The following is a 16,647-nucleotide window of genomic DNA, read 5'->3' as shown; positions in this document are numbered from 1 at the left end:
ATACATACACGCTGCCATGCATACATACATACACGCTGCCATGAACATACATACATACATACACGCTGCCATGCATACATACATACACGCTGCCATGAACATACATACGTACACGCTGCCATGAACATACATACGTACACGCTGCCATGCATACATACATACACACTGCCATGCATACATACATACACACTGCCATGCATACATACACGCTGCCATGAACATACATACATACACACTGCCATGAACATACATACATACACACTGCCATGCATACATACACGCTGCCATGAACATACATACATACACGCTGCCATGCACGCATACATACATACATACATACATGTCCACACGCAGTCAGCTCATGTTCATTTTGTTTGCTAAATACACACATAAAAATGAATTTAAAACAAGCCAACATGATTTAAAATTATATGTCGTATTTTTGTATGTTGTTCATTTTTGTTATTTCAATATGCATCAAAAATAAAGTCAGATTCACTAGGCAATATTGAAAAATGTATCTATAATAAATTAAAAAATCCCTATAATTCTGCCTAGGGATGCAAATGTGTGAATAAAACCATAAGACATATGAATATGTAGTTATGTGTAAATATATACAATAATGTAATATTAACAGATGCAGAAAAGTCCTTGCATAAATCAATTAGCACAGCAATCACGAAAATGGTTTCTTTATATTAGAGACATAACAACTGGAATCACTGTTTATACAGTGGAATTACATCATTCTAGTCTTTAAAATTTTTAAAACACCACAAAGCCAGAGGCCATGCAAAAGCATAGACGGCCCCCATGTGCCCCAGGCCTTCATCATGCTGATCATGTGACGTATACATGCTTGCAGGATGCAAACTGCATAAGGCATATGTGTTACAAAGTGCACGCCCTACCTTAACCAGTTTGATCTGGTTCAGAGGAGGGGGCGTGAACTGTGAATGTACCCCTATAAAGGCTGTTGACCAGATAGCCTGGAACATTACCACGGAGATAACATCGAAGTGCTTGTTCCCTTGAGCTCAATAATAAACGACATATTCCAAAGCACTGACTAAGTTTCATAAATTTCTACAACATGGGTAATATATTACTTTTATTAATATATTACTTTGACTTCTGTTACAGTAAAATATTATGATAAAAATTCTACTGTATAATACAGTGCATTAAATTGAGAACCCTAAGCGGTTCTACCCGTCATCTCAGTACCGGGGCAGGTCCTCTGAGCCACCGCTCTCCCGTCGGGCTGCCCGCCTGCCACCCCCTTCTGGACACGGGGTTGTATCCTGGCCACAGACCTGCTCATCTCCCGTCTGAATGCCCAGGACCTGTCTCTGCACCAGCTTACAGTACAGCCCCCCCCGAGCCACGAGTTCCCTGTGGCTGCCCTGCTCAGCCACGCGGCCTCGGTCCACCACGATGATGCTGTCGGCCTTCTCCACCGTGCTCAGGCGGTGTGCGATCACCAGAACTGTCCGCTTCTGCATGGAGTTGCTCAGGGCTTGCTGGACCTTGAACACGGGGGCAGAGGAGAAAGCTCAGCCAGCATGACCCCAGACTCCACAGGAGGAGGCATTAGAGGAGAGCTCGACCATCAATAACAATGCGTGTAAAAATAGCTTAATGCAGTCCATTTATGTGATTAACATCAATGACTTGAGAGTCACTGAAGTCTTTTTTTAAAAATGCAATCCACCCTCCCTGACCCCTGTGTGCCTTTTATCTGCTGACCTCTGCATGCCCCCCCCCAGAGTTTGCTTCTCCTGCCCCTATAAAATTCTGCACCGACCAGAATGCCTCCGATTACAGGATATCTGGCTGGGTGCTGCTTCCGCACACAAAGGTGACATTTTTCCAGCCACTCACCTCTCCAAAGGAGGTGTTACCCCAGTCCTCCAGGGCAAAGATATTCACACTTACTATACCGGGTTAAACCACATCACCTCAAACAATTAAAAAGTAGAAAAAGGGAACTGAATGACATCCTCAGATTCCCCCCACCCCATCAACACACCCACTCCCCACTCACAATGTGCTCGCTCTCAGCATCCAGGGCGCTGGTGGCCTCGTCCAGGATGAGAACGTGGGGCTGTCGTATGAGGGCGCGGGCGATGGCCACTCTCTGCTTCTGCCCCCCCGAAAGCTGGGTGCCCTTTTCTCCCACACCTGTCCGAGGGGAGCACACCGGCCGTCAGGGCGAGAGAGTGAACGAGGCCTGACCTCAGTATTATAAGCATGTCATTCCCCCCCATGATGTTAAATTAAGCTGAGCATATTTCCCTTGTGTTTCCTGGCTCCACCCCCCCCGCCAATGTCCCTGTACTAGATTAACACCTGAAAGATAGATGGATGGATGGATGGATGGATAGATGGATGGGTGAATATTGGTAGACGTTGCTATGAAAGTGTCAGTTCATAGTGTACTCTAAATACAGTAAACAGTTATGATACTAATGAAGGTGAAAGTACTGATGTGTGAGGGTCTGAGTATATGTCAGGGAGACCTTTACCCCTAACCCCCTTCACCCACGGTCAGGTCACCTGTCTCGTAGCCCCTGGAGAGCCCACAGATGAAGTCGTGCGCGTTGGCTTTGGAGGCAGCCTGTACCACACTTTCCATTGGACAGTCCCCCAGACCATAGGATATGTTCTTCTGGACAGAACGGGCAAACAGGACAGGCTCCTGACCCACCAGTGCTACCTGGAAAATAATGGCACACGAGGCTTTTCACAGGACGCCCACGGTTTGACTGGGTCAGCTGGGGGGGGGGGGGGGCTCACAATGCCCTTACTTTGGAGTGTAGGTAGGTGTGCTGGTAGGAGTTCACGGGCCGTCCATCCAGCAGCACTTGGCCCTGCTGGGGGCTGTAGAAATTCTCCAGAAGAGAGACGCAGGAGCTCTTGCCGCTACCTGACGGTCCCACCAGGGCCGTGACCTGACCCGGTCGCACCATGAAGGACACGTCCTTCACGGATAGAGGCGGATAATACCTCAGTTAACCATCTGCAGGCCTGTCATGTCATCTGCTTATTGTTGAAGCTGAAACCTGTTTGTTTAGAAACTACATGATCCTGACTGATCTGACTGACCAATCCCAATCTGACAAGACATACCTTTAATACGGGAGTTTCAGGGCGTGTCGGGTAGGAAAATGTGACATTCTTGAACTCCACCAGTCCTTTGCAGGTGTCTGGGGCCTCCTGTCCATCCTGCGGCAGTTCGGGGACCCGGTTGATGTACTCAAAGACCTTCTCGGCCGCCCCAACCCCCTGCATCAACCCCGTGTAGACCGAGGCAATGCTCTGTTGTATGGATACAGTGGGTGACAATGGCAAATGCTTTAATGCTTTCTGTCATTTTAAACGCTGGAAGCATGTACACTGCTATGTCCCGGTGTGGGTATTGAGTGCCCAGGCGGGCAGGACTTGCCTCCAAGCACTCTCCCAGCTCCAGCTCATAGATGACAAAGGAAATGAGGGTGCCCCCGCTCATCTGACTCGACACTACCAGATGGCCCCCGTAGAACAGGATCCCCACCTGCAGAACTAGCTCTGATATCTGGGAACGAGAACGGGAAGACGCCCATCACCATTTCCATTCACCATTGCCCGGAGCTCTCTTTGATAGATCACATGCATTATTAATGTAAATAAATGCAGGCACTGGAAGAGATTAAAGCCTGGAAGCCATAACCATCACTGAGAAGCCAAAAAGCTTGGGAGATGTTAGCCTGCAATCTACCCGCCCCCCTGCCCAGGTTTCCTGAATAGTGAGGGTAGTTCGTACACAACTGGACCACATGAAGCAGGAATAGGCGATGGCCTGCTTCTTGTTGAGCTCAAACATCTCCTGTAGCTTCTGGTAGTAAGTGTCGGCCTCTAGCTCCTCGGTGGCGAAGCTGCGAACCGTCTTCATGGCCGATATGGTCTCCTCGGCCACCTTGTTGGCCTGAGCCAATGCACTCTGCACCTCTTTTGTTAGCCTCTGTGGGGAGCAGTAATATGTGGCAGCAAACGTGAGCAAAGGGCCAACCATGTACTTACTCTGGGTTTACTTTTCAAGTCACTCTTGAAAGAGCATATTGGACATACCATACATTTCATGAGTAAATGATAGAATAATGAATAACCAAGCTAGCAGTTAGTTCCCTGTCAGTGGAAGAATCATGTCAGAGAAGAGAAGATCCTGCCTTGTAATAGTCCCCATAGAGTTGGGAGATGACAGCGATGAAGGGGAAGCCCATGATGGTAACCAGAGTCAGCTTCCAGGACATGCCAAACATGAAGACGCAGAAGCCCAGCGCCTTCACCAGATTGCGCAGGAACAGGTTGACGTTCTCTGAGATCAGGTCGCTCACTTGTGTGGTGTCCGATGTCAACCGGGAGATGATGTCACCTAGATACAGCAAAATGCTCTTCAGCTAACTTTATGTGGCAGCAACCAACCTTAGTGGGCAGCTGGACCCTGAACAATGGGAATGCTGCAAGTTAAACATGGATAATGCTGCAGAAAACTATCGAGTGTTCTGGGTGAATGAAAGAATCCATCAATTTTAACGTCATTGTTAAAAGCGTAAATTTGGATTGTGACAACATGATTAGGGGCGGCATGGTGGTGCAGTGGTTAGCACTGTTGCCTCACACCTCTGGGACCCGGGTTCAAGTCTCCGCATGGTCACATGTGTGAGGAGTTTGCATGTTCTCCCCATGTCGTCGTGGGGTTTCCTCAGGGTACTCTGGTTTCCCCCCACAGTCCAAAAACATACTGAGGCTAATTGGAGTTGCTAAATTGCCCATAGGAGTGCATGTGTGAGTGAATGGTGTGTGAGTGTGCCCTGCGGTGGGCTGGCCCCCATCCTGGGTTGTTCCCTGCCTCGTGCCCATTGCCCATGATAGGCTCCTGACCCCCCGCGACCCAGCAGGATAAACAGTTTGGAAAATGGATGGATGGACAACATGAGTATTTGGCGGGGGGGCTTGTACTGACGAGTTCTGATTATTGGGGGAGTGAGTTACCCCCCATAATTTACTCCCATGGTTAAATGGCTTACAAAAACCTAAAAATGACTGAAATCACCTGTGTGGTTGGCATCGAAAAAACCGATGTCCTGTCGCATTAGTGACCTGAAGAGAAGATTACGCAGGCGGATGTTTAACCTGGCAAAGATGAGTGAGAAGACACCCCCTCGAATCCCTATAGCCAGCGAGCTATGGGGAGAAGATGAGCGAGAGGGAGAAGGGAGAAGGGGGGGGGGGGGGAGAAAGAGTTACATGCCAGAGGTACTAACATTCACAGTTGTTCTTTTTTGAAGTTTTGTACTTTTAAATGTAGAAAAGAGAACTTAACACAGAGGCCCATTTAAGTGGATAAATAAAATAATTCAGGTCAATTTCTTCTTATTGCCCTACTGGACGGGTATCCCATGGAGGGCCTACCCCAGCCCTGTGCTAGAAGCTTGGAAATAAGTAAGTAGATGAATGGGCTTCTTCTTCAAAGTGTGGAGATAATGAAGATATGATGGATGGCATCACAAAGGAAGCTCCCGATTGATTACCTGACAAGCGCCAGCATGGTGAGAGCGATCATGGGCTGAGCGAAGTACTGCAGGCTCTTGTAGATGACAATGCCGTCGATGGCCTGGCCAGTGTAGTAGGGGATGAAGGCCTCGCCTGCGAAGGCAGGGAATACGAGAGTCATACATCCGCTTCGTGTCTCTATGCGGCCTGGTCTGGCCAAGCTGTCGGAAAGTCAAAATGCTGTGGGTTTGGGGTTGGAATTAGCCAGCTGAGGTCTCTCTCGCTCCCTCTCTCTGTCTCTCACACACACACGCACACACACACACACACACGCACACACATGCACGCACACACACACATATATTGGTGTACCGATCTAAATGGGGACTGTCCATTCATTTCTATGGGAAAAATCCTAATCCCAATCACGACACCCTTAACCTCTAGCCATCCCTAATCTTAACCATAAGTAACCAACCCAAATACAAGACTTTTGGCATTTTTACTTTTTTGATTGCATTCACAGATTTTTATAAAACTGAGGTTATCCAAATGGGGACCTCAGAAGATGTCCCGAACAGTAGGGAAGTTTCAGGTTTTACTACACTTTGGGGACAATTTGGTCCTCAAATGTGATCTACGCAAATCCAGCCACCCACCCACACACACACACACACAGTATTATAGCAGCGCTAATGAAGTGGTGTAATTAACTGCACACAGCAGGCCTCGTAAGTGGCCTACTAAAGGGTTCATGTTCTATTTATGCAGGAAAAAACTGGATTTATTAATAAAGGACATGAACTTCGGGGGCTCATGGGAGTTTTACTTACACAAAAATGTTCTGAAGACAGAACGAAAAATGATTGGTTCAGAGAGATAACCAATCAGATTGTACAGGAGGTGGATCTAGAGGTGGAGGAACCAAGACATCTAATTGGTGGGTCCTGCCTCCTCTATTTGCTTGGACCCATTTCCCTCTGAGATGTTCTGCCCTCAGAACATTTTTGTATAAGTAAAACTCCCATGAATGCACTGGCAGCACACTGGGGGACTTGCTTGCAATCTTGGGTCCTGAAAACAGCTGTACCAAAGCTCCCCCTATTGTGTAATTTTTTGGGGCACAGACTCACACACAGCAGAGACGAGCAAGAAGAAGAGGGCGGCTCCCAGAAGACCGGCATCCTTCCGGCAGTAGGACAGGAGGAGGCCCACCGTGGCCCCGGCGGTGGGCTGCCCCTTCTTCAAAACCTTCGCTCCCGAACATTCCTCCTCTTCCTCTTCCTCCGAGCTGTTCCCAGCTGCCTGATCCAGCAGCCTTTCAATCCCTTCGCTGTCCCCTCCACCCATCTCGGCCCGTGGGGTCTTAGAGAGAATGCGCCACATGAACACCGTCCCCATGGCCGCCACGCAGGTCCAGATAAACAGGCTGAGGAACCAGGGCTCGTACATCATGGCACCCTGCTCCGAGAACATCAGTAGCTTGGCCAGGGCATAAGCCATGACCACGAGGCAGAGCAGCGAGTTCAGCGTCCCCAGGTCCTTTGTCCTCTGGGGCCCATCCTCACGGTTCTTATACAGCCCAATGGAAGCCCCCAGGAGCAGCGAGACCCTGACCAGCAGCATCCCCCACAGGTCTAACGTAGACCGTAAAATGTCAAAGTTCCAGACTTCCTCTGCAAACGTGTTCAGATGGTTCCCATGGATGTAGAGGACAGTGGAAACCACTATGTCCACGAGGACGAAAAGGAGGTTACAGCTCAGAGCAGACACCAGCTTCATCTTCCTCAATCTGGGTCAGGGAGCCGGGGCTGAGGTTGGATCTCTCTGTATCAGTCTGTGTCAGAACTTTACAATGACAGGAACAAAATGCTGAAAGCGTCACCAAGTACAGCAAGATGAATATTCAAAGAAAATCTAACCACTGAGTAATTCTCATCTGCACTCAGATTTGCTGTCACTCCAAGCCCACTTTTTTACATTTAGTGTCATATTCAAATTACTTTGCTTAATTAAATTTAAACAAATTACGTAGAAAACACAGCACATTTGCTGATGTCTTAAACTGGATTATATTGTCCATGCAAATCCTTTTTAAAACAGGTTACCGTCCCGTAAAACGTTTTCGATTAAAGAAGCCGAATAACGTGCATTATTATAATATTTGTAATACTTCGAGTATGATCCCAACAGAAACTCACCGATTTCCCGTCTGGATGTGGCGCGTCATCCCCTTTCTCTCTGGATCGGGAGGTAGGCTGCCAGCGGAGCGCGGCGGAATGTCCGATGCGGACGGTGTATGCGCGCCACTGCTCAGGCAGCAGCAGCTCCGGGAGCCGGCTATGTAGGCGACACTGACTCCTCCTCCTCTTAACCACCGACTGCGTATGCTGGAGGCTACGAAGCGCACAGACCGGCTTTGGTTTCGAAACTATCGTAAACGTTCAGCTTCCCTCGGTGATCATACCCTCATTGCTTAAGAGAGCCCCCAAGACCCGCTTGTGTCAGCAACCCGGCGGCGTACTATGATCCCGGGCTACAATGCTCGCACCCTATAGAGTAAGCGCACCTGTTCCTGCCAACCTAATAGCAGGTAAGTGCGCGTGAGCGGCGGCGTCACTCACACAGCCCGCCCCATTGTGACACAGCATCTCCTAACTGCAAGCCTGACTCTGTTAGCGTCCTTCGCCATCACAGACCGCAACACAAGTGAGGACCCCACACAAGACACTTACACAATCAGCATCGCCCGTTATTTGCAAACTCTTGAACGGTCTGCAGTGAAGCCAGAGTTACTCTTCCGGGGGGTTTTAAACTCAAATATCGTTAGCCGGCGAAATGGATATTAAACCGCACAGTCGCGTATTTCAAATACATAAAAAAAACTTTTAATGCATTCATACTTCATCATTTACCACGGGAAGAATTAAAGATGAAACGGATTGTTATAGAGAATATATAATTTTTCAAAATCACACGCCATACTCTTCAAGAATAAAATTCTGTACTAACACTCATGATCAGATTCATTCTTAAGTTCACTGAAAAGCAAATACCATCTGCTGTGATGGGGAATAAAGCTTGTTCAACAGTCCGTATGCAAGACTCTACATTCAACATCAAGTTTAAATAGTGTTAAAAATAAATTCTCTCCTCTTGGAAATGTCACTGGCAGAGTGTCACTTAGAATATTGCTCAAAGGATAATCTTGGGCAAGTTGGTAGGGGAAGTAATTTTGAAACTAATAACAAAAAAATGGTTAAAATGATCTTTTGACACAGTAGTGGTGCTGCAAGTACAACAGGGATCAGCCAAGGTACGAGACCACTTCCCGCGTTTCACTCTTTCTTTGTCGATGACGGTCTTCTCCTCTACCCCTTTCAATAAAAACACTTATGGCAGGAACAGGATCTAGCGCCATTGCCGTGTGACACCGGGTGAAGATGGTCAGGTTCAGAACAACCCGGCAGACTTTAGTGACCATCTGACTGGTCAGCATCGTGCTTTGCCGGCGTGACGAGGGTGGGGTCACTACTGAAACTTCTCTGCCCTCCCCTCGAAGGCCAGAGGAGATGCCTGTCCGTGGCCCCCTCCACTGTCGCGACTGTCAGTGGACGTCAGGGATGGGCAGGGGAATAGTCCAGACCGCTTTTCTTGTTGGGGGTGCCGCTGTGCTCAGAGTCCAGCACTGCGGCTACGGGGAACGGCAGGAGGAAGGCCTCCTTCAGCTTCTTCATGGGTGGCGGCTCCCCGGGGGTCAGCAGGGGGTTCCCAGCCCTAGCCGGCCGCTTGCCGTTCTTCTTCTCCTGTCTGTAGGCCGCATTCATGTTGGCGATGACCTGCAGGCAAGCAGAACTGCACCTTGGTACACAAATGCTAGACTCTATTACAATCTGCAACCCAGCAAAGATGACTGCTGTAGTCTGCTGGCAGATACGCTATACCTAAGGCATGAATAAGACATGCTAGTAGCCCAACAGCTGTTAAAATTACCAGAAGATTAAAGTATGTTCCTCCTGTCCTGGGCATCTCTGGTATTTAGTGATGGCAGACGGCAGATTATCATCACGTCATTGAAGTGTGACTCAGCAGATGCACAATATATTGTAAATATTCTGCAGGACAACTGTGACGAGGACCCTCTTGACACGATAATAATTCAAAATAATTGCAATTAAATATGGGTAATCAGCTACCATACTAGTGTGGCGAGGTTCTGAAATACCTTCTAGTCACTATAGTGCAGTGGTTCTCAAACTCAGTCCTCGGGCCCCACTGCCCTGCTTGTTTTCCTGCTATCCCTGCCCCACACACAAGTCCCAGCTGTCTTTCAGCTTCTGATTACCTGGATCAGGTGTGTTCAGCCAATCAGCAGTGTGTGGGGCAGGGATAGCAGGAAAACAAGCAGGGCAGTGGGGCCTGAGGACCGAGTTTGAGAACCACTGCTATAGGGTTTGAATCATCTACAGTATCATGCATAAGTTTGGGCTTAAAGAAGATGAACTGAGCAGAAGATGAACTGATCACCAAAAGACAGAAAGTTTAAAGAAGATCCATTCATTTTCAGCATTATATGCAGGATTTGTGTATTATGTTTGTATTGTATTATTCTGCATTATGTTTTTGTTATGTACAGTGGTTTAGTGAAAAAAGGAGCATCATGCTACACTGCGGGCAGCGTAAGACATTTCAGGTCTCAGATAACATTTTTTAGCTGCAAGAAGACAGGACAGTGTTTCCTCAGTTCGTAATGGTGGGAGTCAATTTCAGTTGAATTTCCCTTGTGTGGTGATAAAAATTCAAGTTCGGGTTGGTAGTAAGATTCAGGTAGAGAAAATCTGGGTACATCAATTCAAGCAAAGAGAAACAGGGAAAACATCCGGGATACTGAAGAGCAAACGAGCGTAGATCTAATCGAGCCCAAACTTGAATTTTTACTACCATGTAAGCAACATAAATTCAAGTTCAGGTAATAGATACAAATTCAGTTTCTTTAATTCAAGTTCAGGTAAACATGTTCAAACTCGGATTCCTTAATTCAAGTACAGGTAGACGCATTCAAATTCAGGTTCTGATGTTCAGGTAATGAAATTGAAGTTCAGGAAGATTTATCAGACTCTGAGTGGTGGTGTACTGCTCTACTGTGCAGCGACACCTGAACAAATACGGCCTTCATGGTTGGGTCAGCAGAAGAAAGGAAAAGAAAACCTTTGCTGAATCCTAACCACAAAATTCAGCATCTGAAGTTTGCTAAAGGACATCTGTGCTGCCAGATCTGGGAAGAGCAGGGACTTTTGTTTTGCAGTGTAAGGTGACTTTTATTCTGAAGAAGGAAGAGGAAATGAACTGTGTTCTCCCAAAAGCCACTGAGAGATAAATAAATATATTGTTGAGCAGCAAGCTTGGTTGGAGGCCCTGGTTGCTGGAATTGTTGTTGAAAGAAGCAAGAACTGGGATGGACTTAACTTACTGCCCACCTCCAGGGAAGCTACTGGTGGGCAAATGTTTCCATTATCGTTTGTTGGTACTATTTGGTAATGTACAGCACAGCCTGTAGTGAATGAGGTTTAGTATGTTTGTTTAGCTAAGCTGTATCTTATTTTTGTTAGCTTTACATGCTATGCAGTATGTTTATATGTTTGTATGCAGGCTCATGCAAAAGCTATCAGTGTTTGGTCCTGATGTCTGCCCATGTTTAATGCTTGGTCTGCTGTGTCGTTGAAGGTTGATTCTTATTTGGTGAAGAGATTAATGCACCACATGTAGAGAACTACAAGTAATGCATTTTTTGTGTTTCTTTCTTGTTGTGTTTGAAGGTTTTCAACCTCACTAACTGATGGATCAACTAACTAAACTGAGCAACTGACTAATTTGGTGACTCGTCTGCTTAATGATGATAAAGGGAGATTAAGGAGACAGTTTGAGTTGAGTCTTGTAACCCTGAAGTTGGCCAATGCCTTTTTCAAGTTAAGTCAATACCCTAATAACTTGACAACATCTAAACAAGCCTAATGCATTTTGGAAACAAGACCTGTGGACTGATGAAGTCAAAATAGATCTTTTTGGCCACAATGTGCAAAGGTATGTTTGGAGAGAAGAGAGTGCCGAACACTTTGGGACACGGGGAATGTGTCACTGGTAGAAGAATGGATTCTAATAAATATCATGCAGCAAATTCTGGAAGCAAACCTCACACCATCTGTAAAAAACCTGAAGTTAAAAAGAGGATGCATCCTACAACAAGATAGTGAAATGAAACACACCTCGAAATGAACAATGGAATACTTCAAGAAGCGCAAACTGAAGGTTTTCCCAAGGCCCTCACTGTCCCCCGACATAAACATCATTGAAAATCTACGGATAGATCTCTAAAGAGCAGTGCATGCAGAACGGCCTGAGGATCTTGGAGAATTAGAAGCCTTTTACAAGGACGAATGGGCAAAAATCCCCCACGTAAGAGTTCAAAGACTCAAAAATCATTTACAAGCTATAATCCTCGCCAAAGGGGGTGGTACTAAGTACTGACCATGTCAGGTGTCCAAACTTTTGCTTCAGGCCCTTTAAATTTTTTTGGTATTTGGTACCTGTGAATGATGGAAATAGAAAAGTAATCTTGCTTCAAATATTAAAGAAATGCATCATCTTTACATAGATATGGAAAACAGGGGTGCTGGGGGGCGAGGGGGTGCTGCAGGACAAGCAGATGTCACAGAGCCCGTTGCCAGATGAAAAATAATTATCATAATTAGAAATTAATAAACCTATTAAAACTTTTCAAATGGTTTCCCTTTTGCTTTTAATACAAGAATTGAACGTTTGACGAAGCTTTTGAGAAATAATAAGCAATTCTGAATAAGCATTTTACAACACTGTGCATCATGGTCAAGAAACGTCACATTATGTAGCCACATACTGTATTGGCACAGAAACACGTCTCTGATTTCTTTAGTAAAGTACCAGATATAAAGAGTAGAGCACAGCAGAATACCAACGGATCGAAGAAAGCGCTCCGACACTGAGCAGCACATCGCCCCCTGCTGGTCTGGCCCCAGAGATTATCGGCAGCCCCCAGGAGCTGGCCATTTCTTTGTGCCACTGGTGGCGGATTTAGCATTTTAGCTGGATTAACAGAGCTCTCAGGACAGACTTTATTTCCATGACCCCTGAGCGCCAGGACATGTTTGGAGTAAAACAGGAGGCCTATCTGCAGCTCCTGATAAGATCTTGGTTTATTATGAGCTGCTGCTGAGCAGTTTACCTCATTACTGAAGAGTTTCACGCTGACAGTTTTCCTGCAAATATGTATGTATATATGTTGCTGTGTGTTGTATGGTATGGATCAGTTAAAATAACTATTGTGCGTTTGGATAAATTCTTGTTAGAGAAGATTTTAACAACTCTGAGCTATTAGTTGAGTTCTCCCCAAACGAGCTCGATGGGCCTCCTCTTGTTTGTAAATGTCTTATGTTCTTGTCCACTGTGTGCAATGACTTACAGACTTGTTAAACTTGCAGATGCTATCACACTGTATGTTCTTGTTTGCTGCGTGTGCTAAATTGCCATCTGTATAACGGAATCTATCTGGTAGTTGCAACACTTGCTTGCCTTTCTCCTAGTGTCTATTGATTTGCTGTTGCATACATGTGTATGCATGTGCTGGATGTCTGTGCCCCGTCATGTAGACGTGAAAATGAAACATAGTGAATTTTGGGCTGTTTAAATATTGTGTGTAGCCTACTTGGATGTGTTCTTGTTGGCTTAATGGGACACCCTCTACAACACTCCCAACTCAAATCCCCTTCCCACAGCCCCGCATCTTTCTGCCTTTTGGTGATCAGTGCATCTTCTTCTTCCTTAACTATTCATGTTAACAGACATTTTAAGCCCAAACTTTTGCACACCATTGTATGTGTTGCAATTTCTGAATGTTATGTTGCCCGAATAAAAACATTTGTTTTTTTTTAAAGAATCAAGAAAAGTATTTCTATTTATCAGTGTATAACTTATCACTGAGGGAGCATGAAGTTGTATTCCAGTTCACAAATCTGTAGAATGAAAATGCCCAAATAATGGGCAAAGAAGAGAATTCATTCAGACCAAGATGAGAACATCTGCCTGCTGCTGACCTGTTGGAACGTCAATGGTGTACGCATGCGCTGACAGCAACTGTCTGCGCCCATGAATAAATGCAGTATATACACAAGAGTCAGTATGGACTGTAACTGTGCACAAGAAAAGTGTAGCATGAATTAGGCTCTAGACACCTCTCACTTCTGGGGCCTGTACTAGGAAGTGGGGTTACTGGCTTATCGGGGTAACTTGTCGGATTTAAGGTAGTCTGGGCAAAATGTAAGTGAAGGAATATGAAGTCCATTTAAACTGTGGTACCTTAAATCCGACAAGTTACCCCGATAAGCCAGTAACACCTGCTTTGTAGTACAGGCCACTGGTCCTTCTGGTGCTGCCCCAGGACTTAAAGTGTCCAAGTTGCAGAACCAGTGTATCACATCCTATTATCCTGCAGTAGCGCGAGGCCAACAGATTAAAATTTGCATGTACAGGCCACTGGGGTACGTGAATGCGGGGGGGGGGGTTGACCCACCAGCTGCTTGACCGTGTTCTGCTGCTCCTGCATGGCTGTCATGAAGTTGCTGCCACCCTGATCTTTGGCTGTTAAGACTTCCTGTCCGGGGTGGTATTTGAGGAAGTCAGCTTCCCTCTTCGAGGAGACAACAGGTCACAACCAGATCCATAAGTGCAACGTGCAAGACAGACGTGCAAAGCTGACTTTAACCGGTCAGAGATTCTTCCACTGCTGGTGGTCCAGAAGGAGACCACACCACCTAGTTGCATTATGTTTCGTGGAGCTAGTAAAACCGTGTCAATCGTCTCACCGCATTGGGCATCCGGGCCTCCCTGTTAAACATCAGGTAGTAAGGTGTGAACTTGGTGGTGGGGTTGGCTGAGGTGCGGAAGATGAACAGAAGCGGGTCCAGAAAATCGTCCCACTCAGCCTGCTTCTCGGTCACCAGCTGCCTGACTGCTTCCTTTAGCGCACTGCTGCTCTGGTCATACAGGGCTTTGACCTGGGGCTGGCCCACGTGGCTGACCTTCAGCACCACGTTCCACCTGTCGCACAGGTGCCTGCTCACCTGAGGGGGAGGGACAAAGCCGGGTCTAAATACGCCGCGTGACATGGACGTGCGTATTTTAAATGAATACGAGTAGGAATGAGAGCATCTTACCTCCTCGCAGAAGTCCACACTCTCGGAGCAGAATGCCGTTTTCACCAACCCGAACCTGCAACCAGGGAAGCTCCATTAGAGTCAGAATGATGTTCCACTTTCAGATTATCAAAACCGCAGAGCCTCAGCCACAGGGGAAGTGCTGTTTAACCCTAACACCAGCATTAACGTCAAAAGGCTCAAGGGCATCAGTCAAAGCATTAAACTCAAAACGGCGAGAGCAAATCTGATTGGGGTTACAGTAGTGGTGAGCAAACGAAGCTTCATGGACTATTTTCTGTGTTTTTTGACCCCACTAGATGGCACTTTTGGTTTGCTTGGGGGCATGAATTCAGCCCTTTTTTTGAAAAGAGGTTCACATAACAGCAACTGGTTCATAAACCTTCATTTGGCTATTACAGGATTACAGTAACCGGTCATACTGGGTCATCCGGGGCCATTTGCTGATGTTTGGCTGTTTAAAGAAAGAAAAACTCAAGCCAGCTGGTGTGTAAAAACCACCATCCATGTATCCAGCATTATAACATTATTAACTGATGGTGCTTGAGCCCCCATCTTCTCGCTTACCTGTATACAGCGGTTGAAATGCATCTCCCCACAGAAAGAGAGTCCCTCTTCTGAATAGGGGTGGCTTCTATCCACTTACTCAAATAATCTGTAATTATGACCACATTGGTGTTGCCCTGTCTTGTCTCAGGGAAAGGTCCTTCACATAAGGGAACACACACGTAAAGCCCAGCAGCACAGCACACAGCACAGCACACATACTCGGAGTACAGTCAACTGCGTATGAGAGTTTGATAATGGAGGGGACAAATTTAATAATTAAATGCAAAGGCCTACTCATTGGAGGGGATTAATTAATCCAAATTAAATATCGAGGGGTACCGGACCCCAGTCCCCCACCACTGTTGTTGTTGGATTTCATCAAAAGTAAAAACAAAAAATAAACACTACACCGCCGCATTAGAAAACAATTATTCAAATTAATTTTGCATGGAAAAATCCATCTGCTAACACAAGTTTACCGAAAACATCGATTCCCACTATTTCCCAGGGAGCCTCCACCTTGATGGGGCGGATCGTCCTCGTCATGCTTTTATTGAGCTCTGCGCGTTGGCACGGTTCACAGACTTTGATCTAAAGGAAAAAACACGCGTTAACATGGATACTACAAGTAAAATACCTGTCAAATGAAAAATGACGCCGTAACGAATACGAACCGTATCCCCGGAGGACACCTACCCAGTCCACCACGTCCTTGACGATGCCCAGCCAATAGTACTTGCTCTGGATGCGGTGCACCGTCTTCTTCTGGCCCAGGTGATGGCCGACCTCGTTAAAGTGGCACTCCATGAAGATCTGCCGCTTGCGCTCGGCGTCGATCACCACCTCCCTCTTCTCGTCCTTCTTCGGCCCCACGTAGTAGAGGCACTCCTCTGCGGAGACACGACTGGAAGTGTTGGGGCTGAAAGGTATGGATCTCTATCCATGTCAGACAGCATACTGCATAATACCAAACATGCCTACAGACAAGCGCCCATCTGTGCATGTAGCAGATGCAATAATTCGGGGGTCCGGCATATGCGTAGCACTCGCAGGCGTGGGTAACCCGCCCGATTCTGTCATGCCTACAGCCGGTGGACGCCGTTAGCACCGCGCATATCCGCAGCGCGTCCACACCGCATACCTTCCATAACGAACTTCACCGCGTATCGCTTCAGGTTCTTCCTCCGCATGGGGTTCATGGTCTGCGGGTAGCAGCCCTCCGCTAGAAAGGTGTGAATGTCCTCCAGGCGGCTGGACGTCGACTCCACTACCTCCTCTTCGGCCACCTGCAGGGAGTCCATGCTGAACATTTGGG

The 16,647-nt window shown here is 46.8% G+C and overlaps 2 protein-coding genes across 2 annotated transcripts; both read right to left on the bottom strand.

Annotated features, from left to right (window-relative positions):
- Positions 1–307: 307 nt before the first annotated feature.
- On the bottom strand, positions 308–8,348 carry abcb9 (ATP-binding cassette, sub-family B (MDR/TAP), member 9). Its single transcript, XM_048993003.1, has 12 exons — positions 7,740–8,348; positions 6,672–7,386; positions 5,577–5,691; positions 5,099–5,229; positions 4,212–4,417; positions 3,809–4,006; positions 3,452–3,580; positions 3,136–3,324; positions 2,814–2,987; positions 2,563–2,722; positions 2,051–2,187; positions 308–1,532 (listed from the first exon to the last, which is right to left on the bottom strand). Exons 2-12 carry the CDS (start codon positions 7,318–7,320, stop codon positions 1,224–1,226), a joined length of 2,397 nt encoding a protein of 798 aa, XP_048848960.1. The 5' UTR covers positions 7,321–7,386; positions 7,740–8,348; the 3' UTR covers positions 308–1,223.
- Positions 8,349–8,480: 132 nt separating this feature from the next.
- zgc:113436 (uncharacterized protein LOC503528 homolog) lies at positions 8,481–16,642 on the bottom strand. Its single transcript, XM_048993018.1, has 8 exons — positions 16,474–16,642; positions 16,029–16,222; positions 15,812–15,923; positions 15,351–15,489; positions 14,784–14,838; positions 14,433–14,690; positions 14,141–14,257; positions 8,481–9,377 (listed from the first exon to the last, which is right to left on the bottom strand). Exons 1-8 carry the CDS (start codon positions 16,640–16,642, stop codon positions 9,156–9,158), a joined length of 1,266 nt encoding a protein of 421 aa, XP_048848975.1. The 3' UTR covers positions 8,481–9,155.
- Between the last annotated feature and the right edge of the window lie 5 nt (positions 16,643–16,647).

This window comes from Brienomyrus brachyistius, chromosome 2 (assembly GCF_023856365.1).
Source record: "Brienomyrus brachyistius isolate T26 chromosome 2, BBRACH_0.4, whole genome shotgun sequence".
Lineage (NCBI taxonomy): Eukaryota > Metazoa > Chordata > Actinopteri > Osteoglossiformes > Mormyridae > Brienomyrus > Brienomyrus brachyistius.
This window is presented reverse-complemented; position numbering and strand designations above follow the sequence as displayed.

Coding starts and splice junctions, on each gene's coding strand:
- abcb9 (XM_048993003.1), bottom strand. CDS start 7,320: ATGAAGCTGGTGTCTGCTCTGAGCTGTAACCTCCTTTTCGTCCTCGTG. Junction 2,988..3,135: donor CTGAAACTCCCGTATTAAAG/GTATGTCTTGTC, acceptor CTATCCGTGAAG/GACGTGTCCTTCATGGTGCG. Junction 2,723..2,813: donor ACACCTACCTACACTCCAAA/GTAAGGGCATTG, acceptor ATTATTTTCCAG/GTAGCACTGGTGGGTCAGGA.
- zgc:113436 (XM_048993018.1), bottom strand. CDS start 16,642: ATGTTCAGCATGGACTCCCTGCAGGTGGCCGAAGAGGAGGTAGTGGAG. Junction 15,924..16,028: donor TCAAGGACGTGGTGGACTGG/GTAGGTGTCCTC, acceptor TTTTTCCTTTAG/ATCAAAGTCTGTGAACCGTG. Junction 15,490..15,811: donor AGTGGGAATCGATGTTTTCG/GTAAACTTGTGT, acceptor CCTTATGTGAAG/GACCTTTCCCTGAGACAAGA.